At 46.4% G+C, this 9,950-nt stretch overlaps 1 protein-coding gene across 2 annotated transcripts; it reads right to left on the minus strand.

Moving 5' to 3' along the window:
• Positions 1–2,057: 2,057 nt before the first annotated feature.
• On the minus strand, positions 2,058–9,282 carry GATD1 (glutamine amidotransferase class 1 domain containing 1). Of its 2 annotated transcripts, none has more exons than XM_063397698.1 (8): positions 8,963–9,282; positions 7,892–7,968; positions 7,407–7,512; positions 6,764–6,871; positions 5,933–6,027; positions 4,724–4,817; positions 3,840–3,951; positions 2,058–3,328 (listed from the first exon to the last, which is right to left on the minus strand). In XM_063397698.1, exons 1-8 carry the CDS (start codon positions 9,018–9,020, stop codon positions 3,319–3,321), a joined length of 660 nt encoding a protein of 219 aa, XP_063253768.1. In that variant the 5' UTR covers positions 9,021–9,282; the 3' UTR covers positions 2,058–3,318. The 2 variants fall into 2 exon arrangements, with proteins under 2 accessions (XP_063253768.1, XP_063253769.1); XM_063397699.1 differs by having other exon boundaries at positions 2,058–3,325; positions 8,963–9,276.
• Positions 9,283–9,950: the final 668 nt, after the last annotated feature.

The raw sequence follows: 9,950 nt of genomic DNA on the forward strand, positions 1-9,950 counted from the left end.
GGCACCAAACCCAGACAGTTCCATTTGAAATTTTAAAGTAAATCAGGACCAAAGAGTCACTTCCATCTCTTCTGGCTCTTGTTCAAATGCACACAAGAAGAATAAAGCAGCCGGTTCAATTTTAAAAAGAAAAATTTAAGGTTTTTTAACATGTTTATACAGTGGAAGCTCCAAGGAAAGAATTTTAGTTAAATATGGTAATAAAGAAATGGAATGCTGGTATGACCAACAACCATCAGCTGCAGACAGGGCCAGAGTTGAAACATCTTGTCAGGATCCCCAAAAACATGAAAATTGAGATCATACCCACAGGCAGGTCTTGGGGCTCTGTTTTCCAGAGCTGGGCACTTTCCCAGCTCCTGCACCAGCACCCTCTTCCCAGCTTGGGTGTCAATCTGCCAGGAAAGGCTCCCACACCCGAGGGATGGTGAGCTGTCCTCTCTTTGGTGAAGAAATGCTCTGTGGGGTGCAGGACAGCAGTGCTGCTTTACAGCTGTGAGCCAACATCCAAGAAAACTCCTCATCCCTTTGGATTCATCCTTCCCCACGTGCTGCAGAGGCACTCTGATGCTTCCAGCAGGTACCTCCATATCTGCCTGTAAAAACATCAGAGGAAAACAGAGGATATGGGCCCAGCTATTAAGCCCAGAGAAGATGTAACACTCTGAGTGCCAAAAATATAAATCAGTAAAACTCTAGAAAATAAAACCAAACCCCCACACAAATACATAAAACAATAAAACCCACCAGCTGGATGTTACCAGGAGCAGATTTCCAAGGTAACAAACCTGGCTGGGAACATTTCCTGGGACCAAAGCACCAAGCACTGCACAGCACAATGCTGAAACAATAAAGGCTTGTGTGGGATAGAAATCTCCCAAATGTGAAGGTTTTCAATTCTTTGAGAAGCAATTTCTGCCCCAGAGACAAAAAACCCTCAGTATAAACACCGCTGCTTGGATGCCTGGGATAGGATTGTTCACAGGGCTCCTCAGCTGGACCAGGCACTGGTACAGAAAATACAAATTAAAGTATCTAAATTCTTCCCACAGAAAGTTTAAATTCAAGAATTATCCCAAACTCTTTGCTCTTTGTGCAATTGCACTTCATGATTTTCTGTTGATATAAATACCCTTTAGGTAAAAGGAAAGAAAATAACAAAAAAAAAAGATCAAGTTTTACATTTGTAGAACAAAATTAACATGGAAAATAAACAGAATAAAACTTTCATGAACATACTTGGATGACATTCAAAACTTTGTGTTTTCTACATTAATTTGATCTTATTTTCCCACGGTTTTGGAACAATTTTTTTCCAATCCCAGGCTAAAATTTGGCGTACTGTACAACAACTTAAGAGCTATTATCACCAATGGCCTCAGGTTGTGCCAGGGGAAGTTTAGGTTGGGTATCAGGGAAAAATTCTTCATGGAAAGGGATATCAAGCCCTGGAACAGGCTGCCCAGGGCAGTGGTAGTCACCATCCCTGGAAGGGTTCAGAAAATGTGGATGTGATACCTGAGGCTGTGGTGAACATGCTGGTGGTGCTGCACTGATGCTGGGACTCAAAAGCTCTTCTCCAACCTGAATTCCGTGATTCCGTCACTCAGATGGCTCCCAGTTTGTCATGTGAAGGTGACACAATCCAGCCCACCACGTCCAGAGCCACCCCACAAAGCTGCACACACCACCTCTCCAGCCACTTGCTGCTCCACCACACATCCCTCCCAAAATTTTCCCAAGAGCAACTTCACGGCTGAGGAGATGGAAGTGGAAATACACACAGGAACTCATCTTTTTTTCTGCTCTCATATGGGAGGAAAAAGAAAGCATAATCAGGTCCTCAGGCAGTGTGCTTTGTCCAACTGCTGCCCAGCAGAAGAGGCACAAGCAGAGCAATTCCAGCTGGATGCCACCAAACAAGGAAAAATTGTACAACACGATTTTGATCACAACTGATCAAAACCTGTAGTGGTCTGAACGCTGTCTGCTCACCTGACAGCAGTTGAATGAGCCTGGACAGAACTTCATTTAAGAAATGAAAACAGGACACAGGGTAGACACCAATATTCTATTTTTACAGGAAAGCAGTGAAAGATGTAGCAATTTTGGAAAAATCCCATGGAAACACAGTCCCTAAGGAAATGCAGTCTCCCACTTCACAAACAAGATGTGGCTTTCCAGACTGAAAGTATTCCCTGATGGTGTCAACATCAAATCCCCAAGATGCTTCTCAGGAATGAAGATTTAAATTACCAAAGCTGATTGATAATTTAATTTCTATCAAAGCCCAATTTTCACCTCAAATTCTGGTTTTAATTTCCATCAGTGCCAAAGATCAGTAAGCTGGGCTCCAGAGTGCCACAGCAGAAGATCCAGCAGAACTCACAGCAGTCTGTCTTTTAAAATCACACTGAATTTTTGAGACAGAGCTAAAAAAAAAGGATTTCCACAGAAAAGACAAAACCTCCCTACTTGATGACTTGTTAGAACCAAAATATTGTAATATCCTGGTAAGAAAACAAAAATGCAACCCCTTTTTTTTAGACCATTGGAGAAGCCTTGCCCACAATTCCAAGAGGGAAGGAAAATCAATTATCTGAAAGTTAATTTATCTTCTTTCCAATATATTTGGTGTGTTTTGAGCCTGCAACAATTAAAAAAAAATCTCAGTCTGATTATTCCTTTCTGTGCTCAGCTTCAACACCTGCAGCTCAGAAGGGAGGAGGAGTCCAGACCTCACCCTACAGCTGGTCCCTCAGATGGGAGCCACATCAGCCACCTGCACTTTTCAGTGCCCTAGTCCACAAAATTCCAGCAAGAGACAGCAGCAGTTGGCTTCCAGAGAGGAGTATTTCCAAGAGAACAAAACCCACAACATAAGCAGCACAAAGGAGAACAAATAAACAATTGTAGGACCATGTTAATAAAAAAAAGCTGAGCAATCTTTTTCAACACGATTCCAGCAATGTGAACAGGAAGAAAACAATGGCACGCTGTGCACCAGTACAATGCCAACCCAGAGCAAGGGCTTCAGCTTCAGCAGTTTGTATTCACAGCACCAACTTTTGGTTCCCCACATCTGTAAACTGAGGGTCTAGAGAAGCGCTGAGAAAATGGAGCAACAAAAATGTAAGGGGGTGTCCCAGCTGCTTCTGACAACCTTCATCCATTCCATCCACACAGAACCTGACACTGCCACAGTCACTTCAGAGTCCAGGACAGGGGTTCAGAAGGATGTTTTATCCAGGTCACAGCCATGGAAATCCTCAGCCTGCCGGGCCTTCATCCATCCTCTTTGCAAACAGACCTTCTCCTTCACTTCCTGCTGAAGGAAACACACCCAGACATGACAGGACCTGTTAGTGCACAGCCAGGACAGGACTGGTACCACACACTCAGCTGAACAAAAGAAGGGGTTTGTGGTTATTCATATGGGCTCTTCTATCTGACAAGATGATACTCAAACAAGCCAAGCCATTTCCAAAGAAATCACATTCATTCATTCTCAGAATCCTAAATTAGAGCTGACTCAAAGCCAGCCTGCCAAAGCCATGAAACAAGAGATGTTTCCCTGAACAGAAATGTTTACTGAAGACTATTCAGCATTTTACTCTGCCAGTTCCACTACAGCTGTGCATTTCCCCACACAATTTCATCTTCTTCTTTGAAACAGTCAAATGCTTTTTGCCAAAAGACACAACTGCCTGGCTGGCTTAAGTGACACACATTTCAGCAGAAAACCAAGGGGAAAAACCCCTTCTGTGGGAGAGCATTCCTGAAACCAAAAGATGCCCACCACTGGCTGCTCCCAGTTCTTAAGCCCCATCTTGCCTCACCTGACATTGCAAAGAATCAGAAGGTTCTGGACAGCAGGAAGGGTGGAATTCTCATTCTGTCCTGTCACCAGGTGCCTGTCCAGCACCACATGGACAGCATCTGGGCTGCTGGCTGAACACAGGAGGAAAAACACAGGGATTGCATCAGAGGACACAAGTTCAGTGCCAGAATCACACCACTGATAAACCCAACACAACCCAATTTTTTTTTGCCAAATAGATTTGCTGGGTGTTGTTCGTTTACCCCAGCAGAGAGGGGCAGTCTCAAGCCTCTCATCCTTTAACAATTTCCCTAGGAAATCCTTTTCTGAAAGGACAGGACTGGGTCCTTGACTCAACACCAGCAAGTAAAGCACACATATCAGGAGATTTTCGTAATAAAAAACCTCAAAGTATGTATTTGAAAGTTACAGTTACCTCACAATACAACATAAACTCTTCTTATGGCGGACATGAGCTGTGATCACCATGCGACAAAAGTCAGATATTAATTTTCTGGCCAGTTACAACACTCCAGCACGCTCAGATCTACCAGCAACTGCTCAGCACCCCAAACAGAATTTTCAAATTACCTCATTCCAAACAGACTCCCAGACTGCTTTGGGTTGGAAGAGATCCTAAAGCTCATCCAGTCCCATCCCCCTGCCACAGGCAGGGATACCTTCCACTACCCCAGGCTGCTCCAAGCCCTGTCCAGCCTGGCCTTGCAAATGCCCACTGATGTAAATGAGGGAATGGGAATGCAAATGCCCAGTGATGTACTGGAAAATGAGGGAATGGGAATGCCAGGTGAGAGATCCTTCCAGAGCCCTGCTCAGCACACAAACACTCATTTCTCAAAGGAGACACAGAGTGCCCATTCCAGGACACCAGACATGACCCACCACTGAATGTAGCTCCAGAATCCTTCACAAAATCCTCCACGATAATGGACAAACTGGCAAAGTTCGGCTGCCTCACCAGCTCGTACACAGAGGGCTGAAACAGACCAAAAGGAAATTAGTTTGGCTGGCTTTTAACAGAAAAAAATCCAAGCAAAACCAGCACGTATTTCCCTGGAATTTATATTTCTGTTCCCTCTACTATTCTCCCAACCAAATGACCACGAGCAGTTTTGATGGATTTTGTGTAGGGAGCAAACTGGAAACTCTCAAGTGAGTTAATTAAACAGGGAAAAAACACCATCAAACAATTTCTGCAGGTGAGATTAACTTCAGGAAGGCAGAGACCTGTCTGTCCGTGGCACACAAATATTTGGACACCTGCAGAGTCCAAAACCAGTAATCCATTTTGGAATGAATATGGGAAACAGCTTACAGACAGAAAATTTAGGAGTGCTTAGAAGTTTTTATATGCAAAAGGAAGGAATTTATAGTTTCCACAGCAACCACAGCTAGGCCACAACATGATTTAAAATATTTCATCATGGACTATAACAATCCATGCAGAGCCATAAATGATCCTTAACTCTAACAGAAGCACATAAGAACATTAATAGCTTTTGTGAGGCACAAAATCTTTATTTCTTAACTTTCCATGTAAATTTTCTACACTAGAAAGCTGTACTAGGGCAATTTGCATCACTCTGACACTATAAAATGGGCTGTGAGGTCAGAGCATACAAAACAAAGTATCAGCACTAACTGGCTGCTTTAATTGCAAGCCAGTTTGTACAAAGGGCCTTTTTTCCTAAAACAACTTCTAACTTTTTTTCTAAGACTCCCTCTACCTTTTAAAAAGAAACAGCACCTTGAGAAACATAACTTATTCCCAGCATTCATCAAACAAAAATTTTTATAAGTCCTCAGCACCAAATGCAAAGAGCTGGAGCAGGAATTTCCAGCATTTTTTTTTAATTCAGTTTAAAGTTCACTGAACAATCAGAGGGAAAGCATTCCCCACATGCCACTAGGGACAAACCCGTCATGCACTCAGGGCTCCTTGTCCAAGACAACTCTGCACATCTTGCACAAGCCAAGGGCACCAAACTGATAATTTATATTTACAGGAGGTTCCTGGATAAGACCAAAACCACCAGAAACCACACCAAAAAAGCCCCCAAACAGCAAGAATCAGGTAAAAGCTTGACTTACTCCTGTCAGGCTGTATCCCTGGAAAACCCAGGATTTATCCTCATTGGTGGCACAACACAAAGCTGCCACTCCCTGTCCCACAGCACAGATGGGCTCTAGAAAAGAATTAAAGCACATTAGTGAGCATCTCCAAATTCTGGAAACACAGGTGAGTGTGGTGAGGCTCAGGCTGCCCTCCTGCAGTGAAGTTATACTGCACTGATAATGTTCTTTCAGGCTGCAGGGGCTTTCCTGCACACTGCAGGAGCAATTATTGTCTTTACTAAGAATTACTACAATTATTTTATTATTATTACACTAAGACGAAGAACACGAATTGCAGCTTTTAACTCAAAGTCCAGAGACAGCTCCACAAATGCTCAAATGTGGAGCACACCCCAAGTCTTGATTAACTGCAGCCTTAATGATGATCCTGGGACATTCCACACTTGGCTCTGAGCCTTGAATGCTGCTGAATTGGACAGAGCTGTTTCTGAACCACTGTAAGGCAGCAAATCCTTCTTCTGAGACAAGCTCTGAAAAGCTACTGGCACTGCTCTTCAAGATACTGTCAGACCTTTTTTTTTCCTTTTTAAGGCTCCCCTTTTCCTATTTAAGACACGTTGGGACACTTTTTTTCTTCCTTTTATGACATTTTAGGATATTATTTTTTCTTCCAAGTCTCCCTTTCCTTTTTTAAACGGCCCACTAAGACACTTGCTTCCCCCTTTGAAGACAGCCTTTTCCTGCCCAATTCTGAATGCTCTTTGGCCATGCAAACACTCTGAAGCCTCAGGAAGGCAGCACAGGAGCCCTGTTCCATTCACCCAGCCCCCCGAGGTGTTCACCTACTGCTCTCAGTGCTGAAGTGCTGCAGGATCTTGGCCAGGTATCCGCTGTTGGCCAGGTCAGTCACGGCCCCGGGGCAGTTTGGGATCAGCAGGGCGTGGTACCGAGCCCCTGGTGGGGAGGGAAGCACAAACTGGTTATAGGACAGGTAAAAAAACCCCAAAAAGTCCACTGCACATTTGGGAAAAAAAACAACCAAAAAAACCAACAAAACCCTACAGAAATCAGTTTAAAATTACCTACAGAAACTAAAAGAGCTACACAGAAAAAAGATCCTTCTTAGGATAAGGGACGTAAATTTTTAATGAGTCCTGATGACCCAGGCAAAACTTACAACTGTTCTGTCTGCTGGATCCCAGCCCAGCAAAATACTTATTCTTAACAAGTAACAATGTAGTGTGTGCTTACACACAACACAGACGTTATATGTATATATTGCATATATATTAAAACAGAATGACCATTCCAAGACAAATAACAAAATTGCAAAGCAGTTGCCAGGACTTCCTCTTAAATATAAAGCAAATCAACAACGGCAGCTGCCACGGTTTTCCCTGGCAACACAACTTTCATGCCTTTCCTGTGTCATTTTTCCCTAAAATCCTGGCCCTGTTTCACTGCCAGTGGCCCATGGTGACAGCCTTACCATCAATGGACTCCAGCTTGGCGGGGCTGGCGTAGGATTTCATGCGGAAGTCCTGGATCCAGCGCGTGTTGCCCTCGTTCACATCCACAAAATCGATGGACTTCCCCTGGGGGTGACATGGTTCACACACCATGGTCAGGATCACTGCGCAAGCATCCATGGCACTTCCAGAAGTAAGGCCATGTGGCATTTTGAGATGCTTCCAGCTCTCAAAAACCTGAAGTTTGCCATTTTTCCCACTGAATTAGTGGTAGTAGTTTTCCCTCCACTCTTTGTGGGAGCAGATACTTGGCACAGAAGCCCAAATCCACACTACAGAAAGGCTGCAGTCACTTTGGTATTAAAAAAACAGAATTAAACAGGTCCCTTAATATGTACAGCCAATAAAACACTTCTCAACATATTTACAGTACAATTATCTCTTGACAACTGAGATACCAATTGGTTTTAGGCTGAAATCACAGTATTTGTCCATTTTCACTCACCCCAGGAGTTGCCACTTGCAGGTTAAAGGCAGAGCTGGCCAGAGTAAAGCAGTGAAGGAACGACTGGGCTGAAACACCTGGAAAACAGATTCCAACACCTTAGGGAAACAACAGTGATAGTTTAATGCAGGCCACACTTTATCCAGCCAAGCACACAAGCTTGGGTGTTTGCTCACCTTGAAATGATTTCAGAGGATTATTTTGTTACGACTTAATGATTTTTAAGACATCCGAAATGTACAGCCTTCATTACAGGTGAGCTGAGGAACAGTATCCTGGAATGATTTGCCTTGGGAGGGACCTTAAAGCCTATCTCGTACCAACCCCTTGCCAGGGGCAGAGACACCTTCCCACCTTCCACTGTCCCAGGTTGCTCCAAGCTGACAAAACAGCCTTGGACACTTCCAGAGATGGAGCCAGCCATAGCTTCTCTGCGCAGCCTGCGCCAGGGCCTCAGCACCCTTACAGGTAACGATTGTTTCCCCTAACATCCAATCTGAGCCGACCTTCCTTCCCCACAAAACCACTAAAACCACACGCAGAGCAGCCAACCACCACAGCTGCACACGGGAGGCCACAGCTGCAGAGCGGATATGCACGTACGGAAAAACCAGCACAGCTGTGCAGGGAGGGCACACGTGGGGCTGCACAGCTCGGCCGCGGTGTGACCCAAACCCGGGACACGCACAGGGAAGGGCTGCGGGGCGGGCACACCGGGACACGCACAGGGAAGGGCTGCGGGGCGGGCACACCGGGACAGGCACAGGGAAGGGCTGCGGGGCGGGCACACCGGGACACGCACAGGGAAGGGCTGCGGGGCGGGCACACCGGGACACGCACAGGGAAGGGCTGCGGGGCGGGCACACCGGGACAGGCACAAGGAAGGGCTGTGGGGCGGGCACACCGGGACAGGCACAGGGAAGGGCTGTGGGGCGGGCGCACCAGGGACACGCCGCCACAGCCACACCGGTGACACCCCCGCGCGGCACCGCCCCGCAGAGGCCGGCGCGGCGGCTCCCTGCACACCGGAGGGCCGCCCTGTTCCCCTCGTTCCCCCCGTTCGCGTCTCACCCGCGGCGGCGGCGCTGGCGACGATGAGGCAGGAGGGCTTGGCCAGCCGGTCCGACATGGCGGGACCCGGGCCTGAGGGAAGCGGCGGCGGCGGCTCGCGCGGCCGCGCGTGCGCAGTGCCGAGGGGCGGGGGGAGGTCCTGAGGGAGGCGAAAAAGCGCGGGAAGCGCTGAGGGGGCGCCGCCGACACCGCCCTCTTTGCGAGCCCTCGGGTGTCCCGGGAACCCCGTAGTGCCACAGTCCCATCGGCAAGTGTCATTGTTTCCTTATTTCCCCACTTTTGTAGAGCTCAGTGATCCATTTCTGGATTTGCGTCTGTGATCCCTGCGTGAATTTAATAGGTTTGTCCGTTGTGTTACAGACATAATGCCGTTATAAAATGAAAGATAAAATAAAGACAGTACAATTCTGCTATTGACGTTATTTGTTTATTTGAAAGGGCTTCGAAGATTTCTAGCCTGGTTTCCTAAAGGAAATGTACCTTATGCCACCTTGTCCGTCTCTTCAATCGTCGGTCTGCCTCCTTTTCTCTCCAGAACTGTGCTCTGAATCTGCAGGCTGGGTAATCTGGATGTTCCTCACTGCTCAAGCTTAGATACCAGAAAATTATTTTTACAAAGGAAAAAAAGCATCTCATTCACTATTCAGTTTCGCTGTTGTGTGGGGCACTTCGGGACTTAGTGCCACTCCAGCAGCCTAAGCCTTTGTATCAAAGAGCATCACATTTATGGTGCTTATTCTCTGCTTGTGACTTCAGTGCTTTTTAAACACAGAGGACAGTGCTGTCCCAGCCCCTGCTCCATCTGCTCTTCCCATCCTCCCTACACTGCTCCAGGCATGTGCAATTCCAAACACCCTGACTGGGGCCAGTGGGAGGGTCAGGCCCCCCATCCATCCCAAGCTCTCAGCTCCAGCATTCCCACTCAGAAAACAGGAATTTATTTGATCTCCTTCTCCTATCAATTCAAACTAAAACTTGAGTCCCCAGC

This window comes from Prinia subflava, chromosome 5, assembly GCF_021018805.1.
Source record: "Prinia subflava isolate CZ2003 ecotype Zambia chromosome 5, Cam_Psub_1.2, whole genome shotgun sequence".
NCBI classification, from domain to species: Eukaryota; Metazoa; Chordata; class Aves; order Passeriformes; family Cisticolidae; genus Prinia; species Prinia subflava.

Coding starts and splice junctions, on each gene's coding strand:
- GATD1 (XM_063397698.1), bottom strand. CDS start 9,020: ATGTCGGACCGGCTGGCCAAGCCCTCCTGCCTCATCGTCGCCAGCGCC. Junction 7,969..8,962: donor CGCCAGCGCCGCCGCCGCGG/GTGAGACGCGAA, acceptor TCTGTTTTCCAG/GTGTTTCAGCCCAGTCGTTC. Junction 3,952..4,723: donor TTCTGGAGCTACATTCAGTG/GTGGGTCATGTC, acceptor TCCTGTGTTCAG/CCAGCAGCCCAGATGCTGTC.